This window comes from Chaetura pelagica, unplaced genomic scaffold (genome assembly GCF_000747805.2).
Source record: "Chaetura pelagica isolate M959 unplaced genomic scaffold, ChaPel_1.0 scaffold266, whole genome shotgun sequence".
Lineage (NCBI taxonomy): Eukaryota > Metazoa > Chordata > Aves > Apodiformes > Apodidae > Chaetura > Chaetura pelagica.
The window spans coordinates 2,022,272-2,035,042 of NW_009953799.1; the positions used below are offsets into that span (position 1 = coordinate 2,022,272).

Below are 12,771 nucleotides of genomic sequence, written 5' to 3' on the forward strand. Positions count from 1 at the left end.
CGGGGGCGGGAGGAGCAGCGCGGGGCCGTGGTGCAGCCCGCCGTGAAGTGGGGCCCCAGGAAGTCGCCGCTTACCACGGGTGGGTGCCGGGGAGGGGGGGGTTCGTAGCTGAGGCATCACGGAATGGTTTGGGTTTGCCTGAGGTACCGTCCGGCCCTCACCCCCCCTTGCCGTGCGCAGGGCTGCTCGGAGCTCACGCTCCCCCGTCCGGCCCGGCCTTCAGCGCTGCCGGGGATGGGGCAGCCACGGCTTCCCTGGGCAGCCTGGGCCAGGGTCTCACCCCCCTCACAGCCCAGAGTTTCTTAGTAATAACCCAGTGTAAGTCTGTCATCTTTCAGGGTGGAACTGTTCTTCCTTTTCCTGTCACTACAAGCCCTTGTAAAAAGCCCCTCCCCAGCTTTCCTGTAGCCCCCTCAGGCACTGGAAGGTGCTGTGAGGTCTCCCTGGAGCCTTCTCTCCTCCAGGCTGAACAGCCCCAACTGTCTCAGCCTGTCTTTATAGAATGAATGCTCCAGCCCTCTGATCATCTTTGTGGCCCTTGAATACTCCCCTGTCCACAGAAGAAAATGTAGTGAAGATGAATGAGGTCTTGTATAAGTCACTCCTGTGGTGGACTTGAAGGAGTTGCCAGTAATTCCTTTTTAAGGACCTTAATTAGCCTTCCTGTTCTTAGATTTCCCTGAGAAATCTTTGTAGTTAACTGATACATACATTACACTTCAGTGCTAAAGATGTATGATGAACTTGTCTTGATGCTGTTTCTCCGAACACTTCTAATTGCAGACTTGTAATAGAAAGGATTAAGCATTTTGTAAGTTTGATTTATATATAAAAACCAGTTTTGTATATAATGGGGTAATGGCTTTAAACTGGAAGAGGAGAGATTTAGGTTAGACAGTAGGAGGAATTCTTCACCAAGAGGCAAGAGGGTGGTGAAACACTGGAACAGGTTGCCCAGGGAAGTTGTGCCTGCCACTCCCTGGAATTCTTCACAGCCAGGTTGGATGGGGCTTGGATCAACCTGTTCTAGTGGGAGGTGTCCCTGCCCATGGCAGGAGGTTTAGAACCAGATGATCTTTAAGGTCCCTACCACCCCAAACCATTCTGTGATTACATGTCAATTTATATATAATACCCCTTCTTGTATTCAAGTTTATTATGCAATGAACCTAAATGTTATTTAGTTTAATTAGTGATGCTGATTATAGTAAGTTGTCACTTTGCAGAATAAAGTTTCTAACCTTTTCAGAATTTACATAAACATTCCTGGTTTACTCCTGAAAAAAAAACAAACAACAAACCAAAAGCACCTTTCTGTCCAGTCATACAGAAGAAAAGCAGTGATTCCTTTCCGTTTATTTAGGCCCTCCAGATGAAGAGTCTGCAGTCTGAACAAATGTTTTGCAATGCTTGTTGAAACACCACAGGTACAACAAGAAATCTGTGCGTTGAACACTAATAATAGGAGGAAAAATAGGATCATGGTTATCTTTAAAAATATATTACCCTTTGGACCAAGGTAACCAATTGAATGTGTCAATTACATTTTACTGTCTAGAGAAACTTGACAAATCAGTTACAAAAGAGGATCTTGCTCCTGTTTAGCAAGTCAGAACTGCATCTACTGATCTAATATTCCCCTGTCATCTTTGTGATTTCACAGAGTCCTCAAAAATCAGTGCTTTGCCATGTAGATGTTAAAAAAAAAAGTGACTGATTAACCAGAATGCGGGACTGGAATCTGCTGGTTTTAGCAGGTCATAAATCTGTATAGGTCTTCTATGAGTAAGTGCCAGTGAAGTTAGCAGGAGGATATGCCATATTAGTAGTGCTTTAAATATTGCCACAAAGCACCAAGAAATTAATTGTAGTTTTGCTCTCATCTAAAGTAACATGAATGTATTTTTTCAGTAGTTACTCATTTTACTTGTTCAGGCAAAGAGCCTGGTAATTTCTTTGCTGACAGTACAGTTTAAAATTACTCTAAATCAATAACCATGGAAATAATTTGTGCTGGCAGAAAGATGCTTTGTGTGGTAAAACTACATCCAACTAGAAGTTTAATTATTCTGAGTAGAAGTAAGACTGTTTGTTCCTTGTGCTACTGGTTAACATAAACACATTAGTAGAATTTCACTATACCTTAGTCTTTCCCTGCTCATGCATGTACTGTAGTAACTGGAAATGTGAGGAAGTAACATTAGTATATTATAATCTTTTTTTTTCTTGTGTTCCTAAAGCTGAATTGCAGGTTGTTGAAGCTGTGGCTCTTGTAGATACCCTTCAGAACTGGACAGTTTTAGATAAAATAATTATTCCTACAAAAAATCCTGATAAGAAGTTTATTTTTGGCAAAGGAAACTTTCAGGTTTTGACAGGTAAGAACTTGAGATTTTTCAGCATTGCATCATTCTAAGTGGAAGATTCCTGCAGCTGAAGTGTTTAAGATAGGTTTGAAAGCTGAAAAGAGAGAATTTTGTGTATCTATCAAATTATGATTTAAGGTTACAAAACCAACACAGAATAAAAATAACCCATGCACACTAAAAATGTGTGTGGCAACTTCATCCCTATGTTTAAGTGATTGACATAAGTGGAAGTGGCAGATGTTTTACATGCTACTAAATTACTGCAAATCCAAGCATTCTGTGAACAAATAATATAATGCCATTTGATATTTTATGAACATTCTGTACAGTGCAGAATGGTCTCATATACTGTATGTTTGAAAAAGAGAATTCACATGTAACACTCTATTTTGTAATTGTTATCCATCTTTTAGAAAAGCTTAAAAAATTGCCCCAGATGACAGCTGTCTTCTTGAATGTGGAAAGAATATCTTCACTAACAAAGGTAATTACATATAATATGAAATTATATTACTTACATCAATTATTCAGAGGCTATTGCTGCTATAAGAAGTAGGGTCTGAATTTGCAGATGGTAATATATTAAGTCACCTGGACTGAGTTTTGTTGAAAGGAAACTTAATTCCTGTTACATTTGTTCAGTTAGTACAGTGTTTCCAGCTCTTGTACATGAAATTTTCCAGCAGCCTAATAGCCATTTAGTATAGACTTTGCTTCCACATCTGCCACTGGCTCTACTTAAAATGTTGGGAAAAGTTACTCAAGATCTTTTTCACAAAATCCACTACGTGGATAGTGCATTTATTTTCCTATAGTTCTGTGGATGCTGTATTGTATTTTAAATATGGACTGGAAGTTCAGAGCAAGCTTATATTTGAATGTTTTAATTGTTTAAACTTTCATTCCTAACCCTTAAAAAGAAACTGTATTTTAAATGGATGGATTATGTTGAGGGATTATGCTTCACTTTTTTTTTTTTAACACTGGCAGTAAAACGGCTGGCACATGAACTTATAAATGCCCTTTGAAATGCTTAGACAAACTAAAATAAATACTTTTAAGGTGTTTTGCATGTACAGCATCACACAGGGTGTAAAGCACATGCAAACTCAGCAAGCAAACATTGATGCTTTGCTGGCAGTTTTGAATGCTCAAGCTGATTATAAAATTAAAAGATATGGTCTTTATTAGGCAGTTATCCTGAGCACTTCAGTTTACTGATGAAACAGAACTTGAAAATGTTTCATTTCAGTTTCCTAATTTTTATTCCCTAATTTATAGTGTACATGTACTTTTTGTACTAGATTTGCTAAAATTTCCTTTTCTCAAATCTACATCTCAAGCATTTTAACAGGGTTGATTCAAGAAAATGTTGGAGAACGTGTAAAACACAAGCAATCTGGATGTTAGAGATGGCAGAGGGGAGCTACTGCAGACTTTTAAGTGTCTTTTGCTGAACTAGGGAAAGCCATACCAGCATTTTATCATTATTTTTTGCAAGGACTTAACCACTGAGATTCTTGATTCTGATGCATGCTGTAAGAGCTGTCAGAATCCATTAAAGGCAATGGAAGGATTTCCACTGAATTTGGTGAGCCTATACATAAAGCTCTACCTTCTAAAACTCTCTTTTTTACCGTTCTTCATGGTCAACCAAATTTTGCCTTCACACAATCATTACCCAACCATTGAAATGGAGTCCTGAAATCCTCTGCATTCTAGTGTCCACCAGCAAAACTGTAACTGCAGTGCTGTGTAGGAATTGATCTACTGGTACTGCAGAGGACAGAAAACATCTAGGTTATTTTGTCTTACATGGCTAAAGAAAGAGCTGGAAGATGCCTGGGGCGTGAAGGTCTTTGACAGATACACAGTCGTACTTCACATTTTTCGTTGCAATGCCCGGACCAGAGAAGCAAAACTTCAGATAGCATTGGCTGAAATTCCACTTCTCAGGTACCTCGAGCTGTGCAAATCATCTACTGCTGCTCACATATTTTAGTGACTGTTTCTTTACAGTAACCAAAATGGTAATACTGTACTGTAAAGAAAACATTTTGCTGTTTCAGTGCTGGCATAGTATACTCAGTGATTGATTAGAGCATATAAATATTTGCTAATCTACCCGTTCAGTGCTTAAATCATGTTCCTAAGCACCACATCTGTATTTCTTTTAAACATTTCCACGGATGGTGACTCCACCACCTCCCTGGGCAGCGTGTTCCAGTTTCCAACCACTTTTTCAGTAAAGAAATTCTTTCTGATATCCAGTCTAAACCTCCCCTGTTGCAACTTCAGGCCATTTCCTCTCGTCCTGTCATTATTCACTTGAGAGAAGAGGCCAACTCCCACCTCCCTACAACCTCCTTTCAGGTAGTTGTAGAGACCTGGATATGTCTAGGAAATGGATATATGTATCCCATATATAATATTGATTGGTTTAATGAGGAAAGCTAGAAACAAAGAATATTAAAGGCATTCATTTGTATCTGTATTTTCTACATTTCTACATTCTATGGCACAAAAATACTTGTACATGGAGTATGATGTGAGTTGCATGGATGTATCAGCAGCATCTTTGGCTCTCTGAAATGTCAGAATAGCCATTATAATTTGCTAAGAGAGTTGCATGATTCTTGAAATCACCATTGAGGAGCCAGGAAAATCTGTTTGTTTTGGGGTTTTTTTGCCAGACTTCTTGCCTTGAGCAGGTTTTATTTTGAGTGGTTTTATTTGTAGTATTAGAATACTGCTACTGCTTCACATTTTTGAGGCATTTTGGGATACCTTGATTAAAGAAACTTGCTTCTAATTAACTGTTATTCCATTGCCAGGTCAAATCTGAAAAATGAGGTGTCTCGGCTAGATCAGCAGAGAGGTGGCTCAAGATACATTATGGGCTCAGGTAAAGTCTAAATATTCTCATGAATTAGATGATTTTTTTTTTTTTTTTTCTCCATAGCCTTTAAACAAATGTTACTGCATCTTATTTTATTTGGAGGAAGCCAGGAGGAAAAACTATGTTCTGCTTCTCATTAAGTGAATGTACAGAAATTATTGGAAAGTAACTTCAATAATGAAGCTTTGGTCTGTACTGGCTCAGTAAGAGGCCATGGACAGAGTATTTACTACCATGGGGGTTTATCATAAGAGTATATGGTTATTCTAGAGTGCTTAGCATATGTTTTAATAATTACTTATCACTGTGATGCTCTCTTAGGCAGAAATACATCATTTTAGTTGCTTAGCCCTAGTGCTAAATTACTTGATTTCCAAGTACACATTGGTTGGTTTATTGTTTCTCTTGTGGACTATTCTGCCAAGTTTTCATTTGTATTTTCCAGGTGAAACATTCATGGAGACACAGCATCGTATCTTGAAAGAAAAAGAACTTAAAATTAGGAATGCCCTGGAGAAACTAAGAAGAAAAAGGTCTTTACTTAGAACTCAGCGCAGAAAACGCGAGTTCCCGGTTGTCTCGGTAATGGGCTATACTAATTGTGGTAAGCAAAAACAAGTGAAATTATAACACAGAGGAGCTTATGTTGTCTCGATTTTAATTAGAAACTCTAGCCAGAATCTCATTTCAGTGTGAACAGGCTTCAGGTTGTAATTAGTTTTTTAATTGTGTAATGAATATATGTCAATTAGGATGTAGTTAGGAAAGTAAATGGTGTTTGTTGTAGTTTTGTTGGGGTTTTTTTCAGTCTTGAAAACATGTTTTGGAGAAATGCCTAACACCTGTGGTTCCAGAAAAATTATATATATATATAGTGCTGAAGCCTGTACTACTCATGTCCCCTTATATGAATCTTTCTTACTTGATCAGAATGGGTAGAGAAAAGTACATGGGGTTTTAGATCACTGGGAAAGCTGGAGGCATAGGAGGAAAATGCAGGAGAGTTGGCAGTTGATCTGAGAAATGTCCTCAAGAAGCACTGCAGGTTTTTATTGATTGATGTAAAGTGTACCAAGATGTGTTCATAAGATAATCTAAATAAAGCTAAAGTGGTTTCCTATTCTTTTTTTTCTATATCTTACACAAGTGAATAGACTTTGTATTAGACACTTTTTTCAGATTACATTATCTTAAGACCATTTCTTATTCAACAGCATTATAAAAACAAACTTACCTTGTACAGATTTTGTTAACATACTCAAAGACTTGGATTACAGAGTTATGTTGTTCTTAAATGTCATACTTCCATGCTTCTAAAAGTGAAGATTCAACAAAATAGATACATATTACAGCTTTGTGCACATAATTGAAATACTTTAACTAGGGTATATACTGATCACTTTAATGACTAAATTCTGTGAAATAGTAACTGAGTTAAATGAATGTGTCTAGTATTTTTTTCATGAGGGAACTCCCAATAATTGCATAAACCTAATTGGCTGTATATTATTAGTGTTTTTGTTTATTGTTGGATTTAGCAGGTAAATATTTAATTGTTCTATTTGACAACAGAAGCATTGAGAGGTGCATAAGCATGTTTCCTAATGCTGTCATGGCAGAACTCTTCAGATAGTCTTAGAGGTCAGAGACGTGATCACCTTGCAGGTCAGTTCAGTCTTTGATCATCTTGTGATTTCACAACACAGCTTCCAGACTTACATGCCATTTCAAGTTATAAAAGTTTAAATTGTTTTCAGATTTCCTAACATCATATAGATAACTAATCATAGGCTAGATTTAAATGAATGAGATTATATTTAAAGATATGTAACATCATACAACTCACCCAAGCCTTGCAAATTAAATTTTTACTTGAAACAAGCCATTAAAATCTTGTCCTTTTTTTTCTTTAATTAGGAAAAACTACCTTGATCAAAGCCTTAACTGGGGAAGCAGGAATTCAACCCCGAGATCAACTGTTTGCCACTCTTGATATTACAGCCCATGCTGGCTACCTGCCCTCACACATGGCTGTTATTTATGTTGACACGATTGGATTTCTGACTGATCTCCCACATAATCTGGTTGAGTCCTTTTCAGCTACATTGGAAGAAGTAGCTTACTCTGTAAGTAGTTGACTAGAAAAACAGAGATATCAAGTTATTTTCCTTTTAGATAATCCTCACCCCTTCAAAAAAGGGAAAGTTAATTGGCTTGCTGTTCTTAGTGAAGTATGTGGCTAACCATAGTAGTCTCCTAAGATAATGAGGTAAATATCATAAGCCAGTTTTCTGAAACTTGTAATTATGCAGAACACATAGATAGGAAGATATTTCAGCAAGGGTTTATTTGGAGTATATATGTCCTTCTCCATGATACGTGAACCAGACAAATCAGATTTTGCTGATGATATATGTGAAAAACCAAATGGTGCATCCAGATAAGCTGAGGCTAGCTTTCTTGAGATTCAAAAATGAAATAAAGCCTCTGGAATGATCTCTCTTTATCTTAAGGTTTCCTGTAACACTGTAAGTGGGTGATTGTGACTTGATGCTGCCAGCATGTAACAAACATAATTGTACTTTTCCAGTAATTTTCTCATTAAAGTTAGTTTCCTGTGTTATAGCAAAGTGTAAAGCTGCATACACACAGACATTTAAACAAAGATTCTGAATTATCAATGGTAATGAAATGCAATGGTAGCTGGATGCCAGGTGCTTCTGAGGATTAGACTTTACCATGTAATAATAGGACTTCCTAGCTTTTTCTGGCTGCAACTATCCTGCGTCTTTTATTCTGAAGTGTTAAATGAAAAGCAAGAAATTTACTTCTCACTAATTTTCAGAATTTTGAAGCAGTATCTTGAGCAAAGATGACAAAACATTTTGAATGCAAATATTGGCATTTGGTTGCTTGTTTTTTATCATGGCAAACATGATCACATCTGTACTTGAAACTGATACATTTTATAAAAAGCTTTCTAAGTGAAGAACCAGTAATAGTAACTCAGGAGCTAAGAATAAGGATAATCTTCTGCATTTTGTATGTAAAAATGTAATTACAAATTATATGGGGGTTTTTCCCCCATTTTTGAAGCAGTTTTTCAGCGATAACTCTTCTAAAACCTCTTTACAGTTCAGTCTTCTTCTCCAGTGTTTTTTAAGCCATATTATTACACAGCTTGAGCTTTGAAAAATTGGATCACTTATTATTTGAAATCTGAATTCAGGACCTAGCTTGAAACTAGCTTGATTGACAGGGTTTGTTTCAGGGTTGTTGGAGGAAATTTCTACCCACAGTGAAGTGAAAAACTAAACTGCCACAGATTTGCTTTCATCATGGAACAAAAACCAGTATTAGCTTAGTACTGGTTTAGTAGTTCATTTTGCAGTGTTAAGTTGCCACTGTATTATCTAATGGATAGGAAAGTATATTTTATGAATTAGGAACACAAAAACAGTATAAAATCTCTGAAACCTCGTAACTGCTGTGTTTCGTTAAGTAACTGTCATGTGTATTGATCCTTGTTAGGATCTAATAGTTCATGTGAGGGATATTACTCACCCAGAAACCATCCTCCAGAAAGCAACTGTTCTGTCAGTTCTGAAGAATCTCAATCTTCCCAGCCATCTATTGGACTCAATGGTAGAAGTTCATAACAAAGTGGATTTAGTAGAAAGGTAAGCAGGAGATGCTAAATGTACTTAAACATTTCTTAAATTCTGGAAGCTTTTTAATTCTAAGTGCTAAAAAGAGCTCACATACTTCTAAATACATTTAACAGCGTTTTGCAATCTTTTACATGTGTAACTGTGGTCTTAAAAGGAATTAATTATCTTCTAACTACAAAGGAAATAACTTGAGTCATGCAAGAAGTAGCTTCCGTAGGAAGGTGCCAGAATAAAACACAGTTAATTGTCCATGCTTGGAATTATTTTCACAACCTAATCTTCATGAGTAAATATGTTAACAATTGTTACTTTTCAGGTACAAACCGACTGAAGAAAATGCTTTAGCCATTTCTGCTCTACAGGGACATGGTTTAGAAGAGCTGAAAGAAGAAATAGAGAAAAAAATTTTGATAGCCACAGGGAAGAAGATTGTGACAGTTCACGTCAACTTAGAAGGACCTCAGCTAAGGTAAATAAATTTGAATTGTAAGAAGGACTAGGAGAAATGTGAAACTCTTACTCTTGCATGTCCTAACATTTCCAAATCATATCATACTGATTTTAATCTGTGGTAAGAACTACATGGCTAATTATCAAAGTTTTCTAACCTACTGAGAAAAAATACCCCCATTAGATGCCTGGAGTCTGCTTCTGAACATGTCCTTCACAGAGTTCTTTGTGTTAGTGCAATAAAATATACTTCCTGAAAGACCATGCCACTGGTCCCAGAGACAGATTTCTGATAAAAACACAACTCTGGAATAATTATGAGAGCACTATACCCTGTTTCCAAACACCAAGTAGCAAATGAAAAGTTGAGTGAAGTACTTCATATTTGAAAGTATTAAATTACCTAGATGGGAAAATGTTGACCTAAAACTAAGATCACATTTTATGCAGCTTGTCATACCTTTATGATGCTAATATGCTTTTATTTTTACAGTTGGCTCTATAAAGAAGCAACAGTTCAGGAAGTAGAAGTCATGCCTGAAGATGGCACAGCCAGGGTGAAAGTGATAATCGGCAATTCTGCTTTTGGCAGATACAAAAACCTCTTTCCTAACAGTAAGATTTTTATGCCATGAAACTGCATCCTTTGCTAGGAAAAGAAGCCAATCTCATGAAGAGGATGTGAAATGAAGTTAATGACCGGTTAGCCTGGGTGTTGAAGAGTGTATTTCTTCCCTAGCTGATGTTTTTGTTGCATTTTAGAAACAGACACTGCTTCACAGAACTTCTGTTTGGAAACAGTCAGAGCGTTGAGCTTCATTCCATCAGCAACTGCAAGGACAGCACTGAATTTTCAGTGATTAAACATTGTAGGCTATAAGCTGTGGACCTCAAACACGTGAAAATCACTGGAATGCCTCTGAGTTAATCAAGTTTCTTTACATTATATAAAGCTTTTTACCCCATATTTCAGAATAAAACATTATTTATTATAGTTAAGTTGTCTCAGGTTCTCCTTGGAAAGTGAAAGTTGGTGAACAAAATGTTGGTGGCAGTATATTGATAATACAGATAAATATGTATTCAAGGAGAATGCATGAACCTAAGTAAAATAACTGCCATGTCTTACTGGAGTGAAGTAAAAAAAAACAAACCAGCACATTTAAATATTTAAGCAATAAAGTTACCTGTGAACATCTCTTACCCATACGGTTTTCTTGCCTACAGTAATATATCCACAATACCAATTACTATCTCAACTCTTAGAGAAAACTTTTAAGGTGCAGCAACCCATGGATTTTGTGTGAAATTCTTGCACAAAGGAAGAAAACCAACAAACTCATCTATTACCTGAGTTATGAATGACTACTGGAAACCAATAAAACCGTCAGTATCACAGAAAGGAGAAGCAAAACTAAGTCTATATTAGAGACATCAAGTTTTATTAGAGTAACAAGCCACTTGAGGCCCCAAGGCAGAAAAAAATCAGTATGAAATACACAGAAAAGAACAAGGATACAAAGCACTGTAAAAAAAAACATTTAGAAAGTCATCTTCCTAGATGGAATGTTTGGGTTTTTACTCCTACATATGAAGCAATAGCAAGAGCTAATCACCTGAGGAGGTAGCATCTTAGCCTTTCCTTCTGAGAGGTCTAGTGCAAGTTTGATCTGATGTCAAGTAGCACTTGATTTCAAACTTCTGCAGGCACCTACTGCAAGCATTAACACCTTGCCAGACATTTGAACTCAGCTTTTGCATATAAAGTGCATCTAAAAATTGAGGTATATTGCTGAAGCTGCATAGTGAACTTCATACACTGCCTGTTTTTTTAGTCCCAATGCTTGTCACTTCTCTTATCTTCATCTGTTATTGCACAGTTCATTTTTTTAAAATTAGAATATGCAACAACAAACAGCATAAAGCCCTGAGTTTTTACATAAGTACAAACTACTTACTGAGAGGAAAAATTATTTAACTAGTTTAGTAGCTCTATAAAAGACTAGGTGTGAAACCCCAAACAAGCATGATCAAAACCAAGAATCTGTATTTCTAGAGCAGTCTGAGTTTAGAGGTAAGGACTTTGTTTTATATTTATTTTCAACGTAAGGCAAAACCTAATGAAACAGTCTCACATACAAAACTGTCTAGGGGCCTACTTTTTGTATCTTTATCACTGCAGAAGTGCCATGAGTGTTAAAAAAATGTGTTCAAATACACAAACCTCTTTTAAATCGTAAAGAATTTTGTGGCTACCCTTTTGGTAAAGGGGCTCATAACTCATCATCAGCACACAACAACAGCACAGCCACTTCTAGAGCTCCAATGTTAATGATGTATTGGTGTATATATAAAAATCATCTCAAATAGGATTGTCAGTACAGTATCTTTGACACACAAAAAATACTTTAAATTGTTCCCTTTGTATATTTAACACCAACTACGAAAACAAGACAAACCAGGTTCAGGGTGATATAAAAGACTGTGAATTGGAGTTGCAAGAAGTGTCTTTACAGTTATAATAAAGATAAAAAGCTTACCACAAAATTATTATTGCAGCTACAGACATATTTCTCCTTTCTCATATGCAAAACATGATTAAGTTGTTGGAATTTTCAATATTGCCAACTGCTACAGAATCTAAGCACCTCCAAGTAAACTATGTCTATACCTTAACTCTCTAGAGACTTCAGCAAGGTCTGCCTGCTCTCTTTGTGAAAAGGCCTTGAAACCCTGATGGTGTTGAGAGCACTTTTCTTACCGAGTCTGTAAAAGAACCCATGTTTAAATTAACTGGACCTTTATGGGATCCAGGATATTTAAACCAGGACACATTAAAAGCAGACAAAGCCTTTCCAGCTTTTCACAGATTAAGAAGCTGACAATGAAATGCTGTTTGTTCCAGCCCCTTTACTTTGACAGTGTAATGGAGGATTAATTTTTGTGTTTAGTTCTATTACATCTTTCACAAAATCATTGTTTCCTATAAAGTCTCCAGCAATTATGTTAATACATTCTTTTTTCGGTCCTGGATACTGCTTCTTTATCCAGATTTTCAGGCATGGAAGACTCTGGAGTGTCATTTTCTTCAATGATCCAAATGGGTGTACAAGAATATACCTTATATTTTCAGTAAGGTTAATCCCCGCTACGAAGAATTTTTCTGAAACAAAAGTCAGAAGGTGACACATTAAATATTCCTTTGAGGAGAACAGAATCTGCTCAGCATTGCATTAGCTCCCACTCCCATTCCCCTGGGAATCATTAAAATACTAACTTCAGTCTTCCTGTATTGTTTCATAGCCCTAGAACTGCTCCAGCAGATTCCCCCTGTTGCAGCTGCGTGCTGTAGTAAACAGTGACTGAACCAAGTTGGGCTGCT

The 12,771-nt window shown here is 36.8% G+C and overlaps 2 protein-coding genes across 2 annotated transcripts in view; one reads left to right on the top strand and one right to left on the bottom strand.

Annotated features, from left to right (window-relative positions):
• GTPBP6 (GTP binding protein 6 (putative)) overlaps window positions 1-10,024 on the top strand; it is a 10,415-nt gene extending 391 nt beyond the window's left edge. Inside the window, exons 2-11 of the mRNA XM_010001195.1 lie at window positions 13-79; window positions 2,241-2,378; window positions 2,783-2,853; window positions 4,195-4,325; window positions 5,204-5,274; window positions 5,714-5,872; window positions 7,186-7,394; window positions 8,800-8,948; window positions 9,256-9,408; window positions 9,883-10,024. Coding sequence (XP_009999497.1) covers window positions 13-79; window positions 2,241-2,378; window positions 2,783-2,853; window positions 4,195-4,325; window positions 5,204-5,274; window positions 5,714-5,872; window positions 7,186-7,394; window positions 8,800-8,948; window positions 9,256-9,408; window positions 9,883-10,024 — 1,290 coding nt within the window. The remainder of the gene's footprint in view (window positions 1-12; window positions 80-2,240; window positions 2,379-2,782; window positions 2,854-4,194; window positions 4,326-5,203; window positions 5,275-5,713; window positions 5,873-7,185; window positions 7,395-8,799; window positions 8,949-9,255; window positions 9,409-9,882) is intronic.
• A 2,235-nt stretch (window positions 10,025-12,259) lies between these two features.
• Window positions 12,260-12,771, bottom strand: part of PLCXD1 (phosphatidylinositol-specific phospholipase C, X domain containing 1) — a 13,641-nt gene continuing 13,129 nt past the window's right edge. The window contains exon 6 of the mRNA XM_010001175.1: window positions 12,260-12,552. Within this exon, the coding sequence (XP_009999477.1) occupies window positions 12,260-12,552 (293 nt within the window). The remainder of the gene's footprint in view (window positions 12,553-12,771) is intronic.